Genomic DNA, 17,049 nt, shown 5'->3' on the forward strand with positions numbered 1-17,049 from the left:
CATCCAATAACTCCGCAAAGGAACATGTTCAAAATGTCCTTTCAGAGGTAGAAAAGAAAAACAGGTATTTAAATATCTTAGGTGGTTGTAACAGGGGCATAGATCCACGTAAATCCCTGCGCCTTTACAGGGCATGTGTTAGGTCCAAGTTAGAATATGCATCTGCGGCCCTTGCCAATGCTGACAAAGGTTCCGTTAATAAAATTAAGACCTCGATCAACAACTGTTTGAGAAAATCTCTTGGCTTAATAAGATCAACGCCGGTCCCATGTCTCTACCACTTGTCGGCAGAGCTACCTCCAAATTATAGATTTTGTCTCACGGCAGCAAAAGAATTGGTGAAGTCCTATGCATATAAGCGACCTATTGTAAATACCCTCGGGAATCTGTCCCACCCTATTAACACTGGCATTTATAGAGTACACACAAAATTCAAAGATATTCTCCAAAAAGTCGGGAAAACTTCCCCATTAGGAACGGGTACCCGGATTATAGTGGTTGATGACGTGTTTTTCAAGGGAATAGTTACAAAGAAAGCTGACGCGGATTCTTTGATAATTGGGCAATTATATAATGAAAAAATAAATCAGTTAAAAAACAAAGGTTTTGAAATTTTCTTCACAGATGGTTCCGTTTTTTCCGACTTCTCTGGCTCGGCCTTTATTCATGAAGGCCCTGGTATTGTGTTCTCGTATTTCGGGGACCTGGCATTGTCCTCAATGTCGGCCGAACTTATAGCAATAGTCAAAGCACTTGAATATGCAGCTAACAATCAAATTCGAAAATTAGCCATTCTTTGTGACTGTCTTAGTGGTCTTGTAGCAATAAAAAACAATCAGAGGGGAAATTATCTTGTTGACAGAATTAATTGGCTAGCTTCGGAACACTTTGAGGAGATTGAATTGCATCATATCCCGGGGCACTGTAGTATCCCACTTAATGAAACAGTTGATCAAGCCGCAAGAATGGCGAGAGAGATTGGCTCGCAGATTGAGACACCCTTGACTATCTCTGACGCAATTAACCATATAACTCACGACCTGTGGATAGAATGGGCAAATGAGTATAAAGAAAGAGGATTGTCCGGCTCCTCCCATTACTTCACAATCTTCCCTGAAGTCACCAAACGACCATGGTTCCACAATACCACATCTACCCCTTTGGATACAAAAACACTCAACAGAGTTGTCACAAACCACGCCTTTTGCAATGCCACCTTGGAAAGAATGAAAGCAATTCCTTCTGCCCTCTGTGAAACTTGTTGCACTGAGGAAAATGTCGACCATATCCTATTTCAGTGCCATCGCTTCTCGTCGGAAAGAAATTCTAATCACTATATGCGGAGCTCAAGATCCACTGTGGATTTCATCAACAAACATGGGATTAAAAATCTTCCTGCCATTGCTGAATTTTTGCACAAGATCAAATTTAACTTGTAAACACCTGCTCTAAACATTAACGACCTAGCGGAACCCTCCCGATTGCTTGTTGTGGCGTTATCTGGAAATTGGCCAAGTTTCAACTTTCTAAAACCAAAAAAAAAAAAAAAAAGACGTCCGACTCTTGGTGCAGAAAAAAAATTAATTGCTCTGGTTTCTGATAGATAAAGACTAAAGGTACTTGATCGGACCCAACTATAATTGTTATAGCTTTGTATCTCTTTTTGTATCTCAATGTGTAAAATTTTGTGGGGAGTCATAAAAATCCGGAAGGGAAAATGTGTGCAGCGTGAATAAACATCATTTTGAGAGGAGATGTAAATGTTCTGTTGGGTGTGTGACTTTAAAATGAGAATTCGAGCTGCATACAGCTACAGACCAAGATCAGGCTATGATGCTTTTATTTGTCATATGAGTGCAGCTAGGAAGCATAACATAAACAATAGAGCAAATGGTATGCAAAATAGTTGGCTTCTAGGTGGCTAAGCTTTTGATGATGCCCTATACACAAGTGGATCATCGATCTTGTCAACATTGATAAAATAAAGTGCACACCACTGCAAGAAACATTATTGAAAGGACTATTGGCAATCTTAAGAGTATATTTCGATATTTGCAAAGCAATGCTCTACATTATAATCCTGCATTTTCATTACTTATAATAGAAAAGCTACGTTCTTTTTTAACTTGTGTGTGCTCAGAAAAACACGTACAATTTCATTTAATTTTCGATCCACAATGCTACATATGCTCCAATTATATTCCCAATATTTTTTTGGATATTCGGAATGGAACACACCAAATGTGGGAAAACGTTTAACATCCCAGCAAACTCGAAATGCAGCACATGGGCGATTCAAAAACATAATCTGTATTGCAAATCAAGTCTTCTTTAGAAAAAATATATTTGTTATGTCATCAGTATTTACTTCAGATTTATGCATGACACAAAAGCGTGGACTTTGCATTTTTTTCAGATTCAAGCATAGACTTCTGGATGTATCTCTAATTACAGTCGAGTACGGTTATAGCGAACAAGTAGGGACTAAACAAATTAGTTCGTTATAAAAGAAGTTCGTTATATCCAAGTTAAGCAAAAACATAGGCTTAGCGGAAAAATATAAACTGGTAGGTTTTGTGTCCATTTTGACAATTCTTAAAATGATGAACTTGACATTACAGCTAACATTTTTGTAAAGATTTTAACGAAAAAATTAACTTGTATGAGGATTGTCATCGTATATTTGTAGCAAGTTTGTTAAATACAAATTTTTTCGTCAAAAATAAAAATAATTTCAGGAGTTTTATTTTTTCAGTCAGAAAATAAAACTCATTTTGTCTAAATCTATATACATATATAAATAAAAATGGAGCAAGAAACATGTATACTAACGCATCAATTAAGAACGCGTGGACCGATTTGACTCAAAATTTCTTTCAGTTGTCGGTAATTACAGTGGGAAGGTTTTTATGAAAGAAAATGTTGTGAAAAATCCGTGAAAATCTTGCAAAAATTATTTTAAAGAAACGGTTGGACCGATTTGACTTAATGTATCTGTTAGTAGTCTGTAACTGACGTAGAAAGGTTTTAATGAAAGAACATTTTGAGAAAAATCCGCGAAATGTTGCAATATATTTTGAAAGATATTAGCACATTTTGTATCGAACCGTTATGTTTCATCTCTTCGTAGTTCTTTTTGGACATATTGGGCGAAAATGGGCAGCGTTTATCTTTAAGTAATTGTCAATTATGGAAAATTCTCAAAATATGTTAATTTTCTACAATTTATTGGATTGTCATTGCCTTGAAAAAAACTATTGTATATGAAAATAAATTTACATATATTTTCGTTAGAGTTAAATGTAATAATAAGAAATCGAAAAGAGAGAGTAAGATTAATAGCTATCATTATTTGTTCACGTTTTCCATAAAATCAAGATTTTTTTAGTTTGAAAATATGAGTTATATTTGCATGGTATGTATAGGTTGTGAAATTTTTTTTAGTAAGTACAGTAAGACATGGTAAAGTAAAGATTAAGCGGTTCCATTATATGGAGCCTATACTAGAAACTATACCGGCAATTATGAGGGAATTTTCTTACCTTATAGGGATTACCGAGTTAAAGACAATTAAATAGATATTTTGTTTCTACTTTACAAGTACTTTAGGATAAGGATGCTTAAAAGCGCACAACAATGGAACACATTTTTTGAACTTATAAATACACACATAGCTGACCGAATCTTGATTGTATCTTTAATAGGAAACAACATCAGGAATATTTTTGAGAAAACTGCCAATTCGTAGACATATGTTTTTATGTTTTAGTAAAAAACGAAAACGCCTTTCAAAGTATTCAATACAGTTCAATAATGTTAGTAATTCGCTATATACGATTAAAAATACGTCAACAAAATACGAAGGTATTATTGAACATTTTCTTATATTCGGGAAGAATACATTTAAATGCGAATCATACGTGGAGGCAATTCCGCATTACATGCTGTTTGTGTCTAACTTATGTGTGCCTTTATTGTTCCTCAAATGTATTTTTAAAGATGTGAAAAATGTTTACATGGTGTATCGACTGTACCGATGTCACTCATGTTGTCCTTCGGCTATTTGTAATTGCATTGGGAAGTTTTTACGAAGTTTTTTTTACAAAGAAAAACATCAAAAAGTCGCGAAATTGGAATAATTGAACGTTGTGTTAGTTGCATCGTTTGTAACTCAAGAACGTCTACACCGATTTGACGATTCAAAGGACTTATAAATCGTATGTGGTCGGAATAGTAAAATTTGTAATCTAATAGTGAGATTCCGCCAAAACAAATATATAAGGTAATATTTACAATCCCCCAATTTTTGTATCGAGAAAATCTCATTTTCATATTTTTTTTGACAATGTTTCTTTTTTTGGCCGACAACTTGAAATTTGGATATGGACCTATGTAGCCTTAAACAACAATTTATTCAAATGTTAAATTAAAATCAAGTGGTTAAAAAATGTGAGGATATAACTAATCCGATTACAAAATTTCACGATTTAGAGTTAAGATATAAAAAAGGCATTTACAATTAAAAGAAGGTATACGGCGTCAACATTGGCCAAACTCTTAATTAACAATTTATTTAAAAATGAAATATACCTATAACTGAGTGGAAACCACTAAATTTCTATGCCAAATCTAAAATTTCCAATATAAGAATCAAAATGACAGCTGGACAAGAACAAAATCATATTATCATATTATATATATGATCTTCTATTAAAACATTTGGTGAAATATATTCTACCAAATTATAAACTGTTATGTGCTTGGGCCTGCATAGGGGTACCAGTTAATACTTTTTATAGACATAAACTTAGTGACATAAACTAAATGGTTTTACCAACCTTATATTGATGCAATATTGATAAGGCAAAACAACGTTTGCCGGGTAAGCTAGTACATTTATAGAATTTTTTATCAGTTATATATGACACAAATGGAGTTCCCGAATTACATTTGATATGTTTTGAATAACATGTGAAAAGAGTGTATACCTTTTTCAAATTGTATTCAAAACATTTTAATTTAAATTCGAGAATTTCATTTGTAATTTGAAAAATCAATTTGCAATTCATAACATTTAAGTAGTAATTCGAGAATGTAATTCACAACATTTCATTTGTAGTTTTAAACTTTTCATATGAAATTCAAGAAATACATTCGAAAATTAAAGATTTCCATTTGTAATTTGTATATTTCCATTTGAAATTCGAAGAGTTTCATTTGAACTTCAAAGAAAATAATTAACAATTCAACGAAATCTATTTGAAATTCATAACATTTCACTTTTACTTAATAATATTTCTGTTGTAATTCGCAACAATTCATTTGCAATTCATACACATTCTTTGTGTGTTGCCAATAGTATTTTTCGAATTCAAAATTGAATGAAATGTTATAAATTTCAAAAGGAATTTTTACCAAACGTAGATTTGGTTTCATGGTATAATAATAAAAGGTAACAGCAAGTCCCAGATGATTTGGTTCGTACGTTCTATTAGTGTCAAATTCAACATTTGACATTTTGTCATTGTATTTTGTTTTTGTCAAACGTTTTTTCAAAAAAATTTTTTTTTTGAAATAAATATAATATAAAAATACAAAATTTGAATTTTTATTTGCAAAGAAATCGGTAAGTATAATAAAATATATAGTGAGTGAAAAACTAATAATGTTTAATTCTCTAGACATGCGAAAGTGCGTTTTGTGCAAAAAAAAGAACCAAAAGAGAAAGGACCTTTTTTCAAAATCCCACTAAATCCAAAACGCAGGCAAGTCTGGGCTAACATTTGTGGGACGGATTTTAGCAGAAACGACTGCATTTGTTTTGACCACTTGTGTTTTTCAAGGAAAGTTTCAATTCCAGTTATAAACATTTTTAATTTTTGCGAGCTGACCTATAATTTTAGGTTTATAGATTAAGAAAATATGCACAAACAATAACCAGGAGGCCGTGATTATTAGTCATACAATTTTTTATATCACTGGCACTTAAAAATAAGAATATATGTAAGGATAAACTTAATATTTTTTTAATTGTCGTAAACCCTTTTTTTGAAATTGGGATTTTTATACAGTTCGCGAGTTATGGGAAGGTGAACCTCAGCTTCAACGAAAGTACAACTTTTTTTGGATATATGTATTATTTATATATTGTATTAATGTGTTTATTTTTATCATTATTAAAATGTGTAATATGTTTTTTTTCCAGATTCTCAAAATCATCTAGAGAAATACTTCCTCAAATATGCGGATTACGTCAACATTTTCATAATTTCAAATATGTTATTTATCATTATATAATTTATAATTTCAAATCTGCATCTTTTCCTATTATTTAAACAGTATCTAATGCCTTAATTTCTTTTAATATTATAATTTCAACAGATTAATTTATTTATTTTATTATATGTTATATATATATATATATATATATATATATATATATAAATATATAAAAACATTATCTATTTATATATATATATCATATCATATCCATATAAAGTATATATATTTTTGATCAGGGTAAGACCCCTTACCGACCTGTCTGCTGTAATGTCGATAATTCTAGAATTCTAGGAGGTCTTCCGAATTACACACAGATTTTACTATTAGTTTTATATATGAAATATGTTTTTATCAAAGAGGTTTCGGATTTATTGCTGATAACATTTTATAAAACATTGGCCATTTGTGAGGGAGGTACCAGAAGCAGTGGACCAATTGGCCCCATCTTCAAACTTGATCTATTCTTGGTGAAGATAATTGGTTGTACATAGTTCGGTTCAATCAGACATTCCATTCGCCTGAAATTGGATTTATTAATATTGAAAATTTTGACCATTAGTGGGGGAGGTACCAGACGACGTGGATCAACGGGTCCCATCTTCTTGCCTTTATAAATATTGAAAATTTTTACAATTTGTGGGGGAGGTACTAGAAGGAGTGGACCAAATGGGTCCCATCTTCCTACATGATCTAGGCTCGGTAAGGGTATTAGGATGTACAAAGTTTCATTAAAATCGGATAGTCCGTTTGCATGTTATTATAAAATTAATTTTTAGCACAATTTCGACCATTTTGTGGGGGAGGTTTCAGAAATAGTGGACCGATGGGTCCCATCTTCCTACTTGATCTAGGCTTGGTAGTGCAAATTTTGGTTCAAATCGAACATTCCCATCTCCTGATATTGGATTTACAAATATTGAAGATGTTGACCATTTGTGGAGGAGGTATCAGAAGAAGTGGATCAAAGGGACCCATCTTCGGACATAATCTAGACTTCGTAAAGAAAATGGGTTGTGCAACGCTTGATTCACATCGGACGTTCCATACTCCTGATATTGGATTTACAAATATTGAAGATGTTGACCATTTGTGGAGGAGGTATCAGAAGAAGTGGATCAAAGGGACCCATCTTCGGACATAATCTAGACTTTGTAAAGAAAATGGGTTGTGCAACGCTTGGTTCACATCGGACGTTCCATACTCCTGATGTTGGATTTACAAATGATGAAGATGTTGACCGTTTGTGGAGGAGGTACCAGAAGGAATGGACCAAAGGGTCCTATCTTCATACTTGATCTATGTTTGGTAAAGATAATACGTTGTATGAAGTTTCGTTGAAATCGAGTTGTCCGTTTGCAAAAAGTATTTGAATTGAAATTGAAACATCAAAATATGTATGTATGTATAAATATTTTTTATTTGTTTTTGTTTACATTTCTACTCATGTGTCGATGACACTAGTAGTACTTACAAAAACAAAATTTCTTTGTGGTTGTTGTTTCGATTGTTGTACAACAACACTTGCTGTTACCTTTTATTATTATACCATGATTTGGTTTATATTTTATTGAATTGTTCGTGGAACAATAAATATTACCTATGCTACAGGGTTTGATGCTTTTTGATCGTGAACCAAAGAACGAGTGTAATTAAAAGCTAAGAGTCTAAACGCAACAATAGAGTCTAGTGTCAGTGAAAGTCGTTTGCCGTGTGTTTCTTATTGGCAACGGGAAATCGCGAGGGCTGAGAGTCTAAACGCAACCATAGAGTCTAGAGTCAGCGACAGTCGTTTGCCGTGTGTTTCTTATAGGCAACGGGAAATCGCGACGGCTGACGTTCGCGTCTAGCGGCATGACGCTAGAATAGATTTTATTCATTTTTGCTCAGCGTCATACTCAAAATTTCTCTCTTGCTCTCAATTGAGTTGCCATATTTTAGGTAAAAATCAACAGTGCTACCAAATTTCAATGAGAATTTATATCAAAACATATGGCAGTACTGTTAAAAAAACAATTATTTTCAAAGATTGTGGATGTTTTTTAATGAATTATTAATAAAATGGAAGAAAAATAATTTTTTTCAATAATTTTATCCAAATTCCTTGACATTATTGTTTATTAAATAATAAATTGATTTTGGTTTGCGCAACGTAAAATTTTCTGTCAGAAAATCAAAACAAATAATTGACATTTTGTGCCGCTAACGCCAACTCTTCCGTTTGGTTTTCACGGCGGCGAAAAAGTATGACGCTGACTCGTGACTCTCTGGTTGCGTTTAGACTCTGACGTTCGCGTCTAGTGGCATGACGCTAGAATAGATTTTATTCATTTTTGCTCAGCGTCATACTCAAAATTTCTCTCTTGCTCTCAATTGAGTTGCCATATTTTATGTAAAAATGAACAGTGCTACCAAATTTCAATGAGAATTTATATCAAAACATATGGCAGTGCTGTTAAAAAAAAACAAATATTTTAAGGATTGTGGACGTTTTTTTAACGAATTAATAATAAAATGGAAGAAAAATATTTTTTTCAATAATATTATCCAAGTTCCTTGACATTATTGTTTATTAAATAATAAATTGATTTTGGTTTGCACAACGTAAAATTTTCTGTCGAAAAATGAAAACAAATAATTGACATTTTGTACCGCTAACGATAACTCTTTTGTTTGGTTTTCACGCCGGCGAAAAAGTACGACGCTGACTCGTTACTCTCTGGTTGCGTTTAGACTCTAAGATGTGACAAAGCGGCGCTTTGACATAGTTACTTGTTAGATTTTGCTACTACTTTTTGTCATTAGTACGAAATACTCAAAGACGTATATAAAGGTAGTGAACAAGATATAACGATGGATTAGAATTTACTTTAATTCAAATGAAATTATATTTCAAATTAAACATTGCCGCCCGCGTTGCAACATCTTGCTGTGTTGCAAAATTAATATAAGTAACGTTTGGTTTGTTAATTTTTTTCTTTGTTTTTTTTTATAGATTTTTCGAAAAACATGTTAATTCTAAAGTTTTGCTCGACAAGCAGGATCGTGCAATATCTCGTCAAGATGGGATCCGTTAACTTTTTATTATCAAAGGACTCGCAGAGTCTTGCGGCTAGGCAATTGAAGATTGCCCATCGAGTGATGATTCAATACTACATGGAAAACCAGTGCTAGAATGAGTTTTGTGGTTTCATTCATTGTGTTGAACCTCTGGGCCTAGTATCATGCTGACCGTCGCAGCTTCGTTGGACCGAGAATCGGCAAGTTGCAAGCCAGCATGATATTGGTTAAGCCGCACGGACATGGACTCCGAAGGAGCAACGATATGTCCCAAACCAATGACTCTCGCTGAGAGCTGTATGACTCTGGGAGAGTGGTGGACTGTATGATAAAATCTTGCTCGCGTAAAGCGTTTAAATTTGTATTAAAAAAAGTAACACTGGCCAACTGGTATGAAGTCCCGGAATGTAGATCGTAGAATCTACATTTGCGTAGCATGTATATAGGAAAAAGTGTAGGCGATGTAATCTTTAGGTTTTCCGTGAGAAAACTGACCTAGCACAATTATTTTAGTTACTATCGGCAGCTATGGATAAAAGGGAGCATAATGTTACCCTAAAGAGAAGGACGTAAGTAGGAAGAGGGCATTGGACCAGTAATGATCCAACCGAAAACTGTACTCTGGGTTATTAGCGAGCCTAGTACGTTGGAACGTGTACCCTGTAGCATGATCTTCGGATAAAGATCTGCACCAAGTAATATGTCGACAAGACGGGAAGAGAAGGGATGGGGGTCGGCCAAACGTAGATTTGGCAAATTTGATCGAATGTCGGTTTGTGCGGTGAAGGAAGGCAGATTTTCTGCGATTTTTGGAAGGACAAAGACTTTAGATTCCATTGATTGCGTAGCATCAATGGGAGAACTAATACGGACTTGACATTCTTTATTTGAAGTAGTTGAAAAAAATCCACTGACCCCAGAAATAGTGGAAATGTTCGAAGTTGTGGGTGTGCCTTTTCGATTTCGCATTTCTTCAGAACTGAATGATGCTTCAGAAGCAGGGTCAATAAGAGCTCTGACTTGGTACGTAGTACCTTTATGAACTATATGAACGTTTGCCGTTCCTGACAAGATTTTTCTATTCTGGGTGGTATGAAATACCTGTCTATTTGAAGAAGGTGGTGTAATCCCTCTCGATGTAGAGAGGGATTACACCACTGGGGAGAAACTACATTACGAGCTTGTGGTGTTGTGGCCGACGATTACGAACCAGCAGTGGAAGGTTCCCTGTCCAAAGAGTATGGTGTCTTTTATTACATACCCTACAATTATATGGGCTACTGCAATGGTTGACCAGATGTTTAGCTTACAGACAGTTTACACAGCAATTTTGTCGTTTAATGGTATTTAGTCCTTCAGGGACTGAAAGTTGTAAAAATTTTTGACACATTCTTAGGTGATGTATTTGTCGTGGACAAATAATGCAAGACTTATTGGGAGAGGTACAAGATTGCCTAGAAGATGGAGGCGAGTTTCGTGGAAAAGTAGGGGTTCGATTCGTGTCAGCATTCGTGAAATGTGAACGAACCTTTTTTTACTTGATTGATTGACGTTGTCAATACCACGAATGTCACGTAGGCAAGTAATGGTTTGGATACGTTCTGTAAGAAACTTATCCAAATCATTCCAGGTAGACAAAGCGGACTTATCTTTGATGCTTTGTTCCCAAAGAGTGACGCAATTTTGTGGTAGCCTCTGAAGACATATGAACACTAGAATAGCGTCCCAGTCTTCTGTGGAGACGTCATAATTTCACATGGATGATATGCACCCATTAATACCCCTTTGCAATTGTTTTAGGCCGGAACTAGTCTCATTATATATAACAGGCAAATCGAATAAAAGTTTAAGTTGGTGGTTCACCAAGATACGTGGATTGTCGTACGTACGCTTTCCACGCAAGACCAAAATTTGTGTTGGTAAGCGAAAACTTAGCCACAATTTCATGGGCGTCGCCACTGATGCCAGAATTGTTAATATATACGGCGGAAAATAAATCCCTAAATGTAGGCCAATTAAGGAAGTCGCCATCAAAAACTTCTATGTCACAGGGCGGTAAGTTTAGCCTATGAGCAGAACTATCATCACAGGATGTGTTATTTAAACCAATTTGTTGATGCGGAGCATTTGAATTGCCCTGAGGCGGAGCCTCATCTAATTTTCTATTGATTGAAGACAGAACCCTAAGGAAGCAATTATAAGCGACATCGCATTTGGTTTCTGCAGCAGTGAAATGGTCACTAGAACAATCTTGTTCTGTCAAATAATTTTGGCATTTGTCGTACGTGGTTTGTACCTTTTCCCATAATCTCTTAACCTCAGCTCCCTGTAATTCTAAAACATAGACATCGAGCTCGTCGTCCCGTGGGGAACTGAATTTGGCGTCAAATTTTACCAAAGCATCAGTAGCTCGGATGAATAAATCTAGAGGAGTGAGTGGCATTGTGAAATTGAAAATGTATAGATTTCAGAAAAATATGGGAAATTGAAAACTATATTTTTGTAATAATAAATTTCAAAATTTAATTTGTTACACCAAGTAATTTGTTCTGAATTGTTTGAAAAACAATTGCAATTTATAAGCTTGCACGAAATGCAATAAATTTGAAGATTTTGACACGTGATGTCAACAAATGTAATTGAAAATCTACAAATAAATTGAAATTTTCCAAAGAAATTATAAAATAGCACGTGATACTGTAAATCAAATGTTGAAAATAAACTGAATTTATAAAAAGTCGTGAACTTTTATCTTTATTGTATCGTGAATACAACAAAATGTGGTTTAACGTGATTAAAACCAGCAAAAATTTAGAAATTTTAGGGAAAAAATTAAAATTCAACTAAAATTTCTTGCAGTGTATTTAGGATTTCTCAAAAATTTTTGCAGTGTATCATATAATACACGACAACAATGGCAATGTATCGAAGATAACTATTGCCCACAAAAATATCTTTGAAATATTATTAAGAGTCGAAAAACTCGGAAAATTTCAAAAAATCACTAAAACTGATTGAAGGTTGCACGGACTGTAAACTGCACTCAAGCAATCGGTAACGGACAACAACAAAATGTATTTTAAATCAAAAAATATTTTCAAATAAAAAAGTAAATTTTTTGATAAATATAATATGAGATATTATATATTAAAATTAAATATATTTATATAAATAATGCCGAATATAGGGTGCACTCTAGTGAAAACGTAATTAAAATTTATTTTCAGTTGATATCCGAAGGATTCAACTCAAAAAAATTCCGGAAAACAGCACTAAAATATTTTTATAAATATTCATACAACTTTTTGGGACGTGTGAACACCCCTAAGGAAACTGATCATATGTTTCCAACAATATGTCACATGTGATAGTGACGGGTGGCAACAATCAGCAGAGATGACAATCGCTCTCTCATGTGAAGTTGTTATTGTTTTTCTGTTTCTTCGTTGTTTGTCAAACAAGAAGAAGAATAAATGAAAAGCACAACAATAAAAATGAAATATATAAAAAATTCCGTGGAACACGAAAATGAGTGAAATAAATGAGAGAATAAATAAGAAATTATATCTCTGTGTTTGTTTTGATGTTTTGTTGTTGTAAACAAATGTGTGGGGATGACACTTGATGTTGTTTTTTAGCAATGTAATTTACCGACGGCAACGGACGGACATTTTTGCGCTTTGCTATTGCTCGTTGTAAACGACCGACGGCTTTTTACTTTATTAATTATTTATCACAACACAAATATATTTGTAGCACTTTTATTCGAAAAATAAATTAAACAGTGTACATACCTGTGTTGTTGAAAAATAATTATTTTTTTAAAAATAAATACGATTTGTTGTGGTGATCGTGGATCTTTGTGCAGGGTTTGTTGTTGTCCTCGACGATGTCGATGTTTCCCTTCATGAAAGGAGAAACAAAGGAGAGGGGTTTGTTTTCGTCAAAAACAATCCGGCTCGATTGGACCAAAGAAGAAGAATAAATGAAAAGTACAACAATAAAAATGAAATATATAAAAAATTCCGTGGAACACGAAAATGAGAGAATAAATACGAAAATTATATCTCTGTGTTTGTTTTGATGTTTTGTTGTTGTAAACAAATGTGTGGGGATGACACTTGATGTTGTTTTTTAGCAATGTAATTTACCGACGGCAACGGGCGGACATTTATGCGCTTTGCTATTGCTCGTTGTAAACGACCGACGGCTTTTTATTTTATTAATTATATATCACAACACATGGTACAAATATAAAAGGTAACAGCAAATCCCAGCTGATTTGATTCCAACGTAATACTAGTGTCAATATGAATTTGACAAATTATGTTTTTAAAAATCACCCCACAGGAAAATTGGGAACACATACAATTTGTAATTGTTCTTTATTAAATGTGCTCCCGTATTCAACTTACTCAATCTACCTGCTGGGAAAGTTTGAGGAAGCAAATCTTTCTTCAAGGAACAACTCGCTATTCCCTGCCTTTTCATATGTGTTACACATATATTTGGCAATGGCTCAATTATAGGAAAGATGTGGAAGCGATAGAAATATAATTTTGATAGATTTTCATTCATGTTTTTCAATTTTTATTTTGAGGATTCGAAAATATTTCATTTTAAAAATAAAAATAATTTGATTATAATTTGTTTGTTTACATTATTCTGTCAAATGAGTTGACACTGGTAGAACTTACAACAACAAATTTCCATGTGGTTGTTGTATCGTTTTTTGTACAACAACACTTGCTGTTACCTTTTATTATTATACCATGATCACAACACAAATATATTTGTAGCACTTTTATTCGAAAAATAAATTAAACAATGTACATACCTGTGTTGTTGAAAAATAATTATTTTTTAAAAATAAATACGATTTGTTGTGGTGATCGTGGATATTTGTGCAGGGTTTGTTGTTGTCCTCGACGATGTCGATGTTTTCCTTCATGAAAGGAGAAACAAAGGAGAGGGGTTTGTTTTCGTCAAAAACAATCCGGCTCGATTGGACCAATGTTTGCGTTGATGCAAAATATGAAAATAAAGAAATAACACAATTGTTTAGAATTTTTTACCAAACGTAGATTTGGTTTATGTTTTATTGAATTGTTCGTGGAACAATTAATATTACCTTTGCTACAGGGTTTGATGCTTTTTGATCGCGAACCAAAGAACGAGTGTAATTAAAAGCTAAGATGTCACAAAGCGGCGCTTTGACATAGTTACTCGTTAGATTTTGCTACTACTTTTTGTCTTTAGTACGAAATACTCAAAGACGTATATAAAGGTAGTGAACAAGATGATGAACAAGACGATGGATTAGAATTTACTTTAATTCAAATGAAATTATATTTCAAATTAAACACACATGTTATTTAGAATTCTAAAATATAATAGATACAATCAATGCACACCATTAAACGTTTTGTTAGCATACGTCAATTTAATAATATATAGCAATTTTTGCATTACATCGCTTTTTCCAAATATTTAGTTAACCACCTTTCTATGACAGGGAGATTTATTTCACTCCATTTGGATTCTTCTTTAATATTTCTCATGGATTTTTCGATTATGTGTAACGCACTGCCAAATTCGTTTTTATGGTCATCATATAGCTTTCTGACCATTTCATATCCCTCTTCCGTTGTGAACATGCCAGTGGCTGCACCCACTAAACTATCCCATAAATTAGTTTTGTTTTCAAACCTGTAAACAACACGGCAAATAATAATAAATAGTTGTGGCAACAAATGAGTTGCGAATGCATTCCATACCTCTGTCTAATAAGGGCCCAGTTGTCTGCCAAAAAGTTAAACAGAGTTCTATAGCCGCATGATCCACCGCTGAGCATATTGAATATTAGAAATATATCGTTTTCCGTGAAATTCGTATTTCTCTCGATGATCGTAATATTTAGGAGTTGCAAAATTTTTTCGGAATGTACAGGACAACCTGCTAGGTTTTTTAACAAATACGTTCTTTCGCTTTGTGTTCGTGATTTTGGAAAGTTAATTACACGTCTCAAGCCGAACTGCCATTCTTCCATTGAACCCCATTTAAATACTGGACATAGAAATTTATTCGGCACCCTAATGTAGTATTGGAGTAATTATAAATGTAACGTTCCATTTAGGTTTACTTACATTATCTTCTCATCAGGGTTGACACTATCCATCCACAGTTTAAATGATTCTCGTGCTTCTAGTATACACGGTTTGTATCCCGCACGACAGAGAAACGTTTCAGCCATAGATTTCAAATCAGACAAGGACTGATCGGATGTATTAGATCCACTCGTTTCAATATATAATGGTGTCAATAGGTGTATAACGTATTCCTAAAAAATTACAAATAAATTAGAATCAGTCGATAAAGAATCAATTGAAAAAAACTAAACTTAAAAAACAAATCAAAAATCGTTAGTCTCAATAAAATTTAAAAATAATATGTTCCCAATATGGTTAAATGTACATATATGTAGCTGTTCAGGTTAGTTAGTATTAAAGTGATATAAAGTTGCCAGTCAACTGTTAGTTTCATAATTTCTGTTGCAATTTTTTAATCTATATTTTCATAAGAAGTCGTAGAACACAGGAGATCTATACCCATTTTTATAAACATATATATTTTATAAACATATATGTATATATATATATATATATTTAGAGATCTTTGTGATCGTATCTATATGAATCGCCTAAATAAGCAAATAAATCGCGAGTTATTGACTTATAGGAATAAGTCTTGGAATAAAACTCAATCTGAATTGGACACCAAATCCAAACCCAAAATATAACTACAAAATAATCAATTTTATTATTCCCAGATAGATAAATATTACTCATTTCCTAAACAATCACAACATGTCTAATCATCTTAGCAAACCTACAACGATCCGAGGTTAATGCGATAGGAATGTTTATGATAATTACCTCAAAAACGTCACAGAATTAAACGCAATTGAATCAAATCCATTAAGCACGATATTAGAAAAGATTATAAAGCATAAGATTCTAAATTTTATCAACTCAAACGAAACAACCTGAAACAGCTCGGTTTCAAGAAAAAACGCAACACAACCTCTGCTTAAAATGATGAACATTGGTCTCCAAAAATGTTAATGAGGGAAAATATACAATAATGTCTTTATTAGACTTTAAGGCTTCTTTTGGCTCTCTTAGGCATAACCGACTTCTTCATAAATTAAAGAAACTTAATTTTCCCACGAAACTCATTAAAATAATTCAAAAGTTCTTATAAGGTGTAGAAGAACTTCCATGTAAAAAGTTTTGAATATATGTGTATGTATATGTATGTAATGAATACAAATGGAGGATGCTTATCGCCTATTTTATATAATATTTTTACTTCTAACATGCCATCACCAACTGGATGCTCCTCATTTATATTTGCTGATATTTTGTTCAGATTTTTATGCGACAGGAACTTAATGGTTTTTTTCCTCAAATGGAAAATTTTACTGGTCCATGATAAAACTGAAGCTATATATTTTACAAGAATGTCCAAATCGTGTTTTGTCCCACAACGGTCATTAATATTTAACAACTGCACAGTAGAGTGGACAGATACAAGATTAAGTTTTAAATATCACATTCCATTTATAGTGGACAAACTCAGTAAAATCACCAGACGTATGTATCCTCCAATAAACAGGAAATCTGAACAAAGTCTTGGAAATAAGAAACT

At 33.3% G+C, this 17,049-nt stretch overlaps 1 protein-coding gene across 1 annotated transcript in view; it reads right to left on the minus strand.

The window, feature by feature from the left end:
• Nucleotides 1–872: 872 nt before the first annotated feature.
• Nucleotides 873–17,049, minus strand: part of LOC133327784 (aminopeptidase N) — a gene marked incomplete at its 5' end in the record, with an annotated part of 36,449 nt that continues 20,272 nt past the window's right edge. Inside the window, 6 exon segments of the mRNA XM_061536321.1 lie at nucleotides 873–1,040; nucleotides 1,101–1,158; nucleotides 10,868–10,996; nucleotides 14,812–15,048; nucleotides 15,117–15,431; nucleotides 15,486–15,679. Of these exon segments, the coding sequence (XP_061392305.1) occupies nucleotides 873–1,040; nucleotides 1,101–1,158; nucleotides 10,868–10,996; nucleotides 14,812–15,048; nucleotides 15,117–15,431; nucleotides 15,486–15,679 (1,101 nt within the window).

Source organism: Musca vetustissima, unplaced genomic scaffold (genome assembly GCF_032173495.1).
Source record: "Musca vetustissima isolate MV318-11 ecotype Yass unplaced genomic scaffold, APGP_CSIRO_Mvet_v1 utg33277, whole genome shotgun sequence".
NCBI classification, from domain to species: domain Eukaryota; kingdom Metazoa; phylum Arthropoda; class Insecta; order Diptera; family Muscidae; genus Musca; species Musca vetustissima.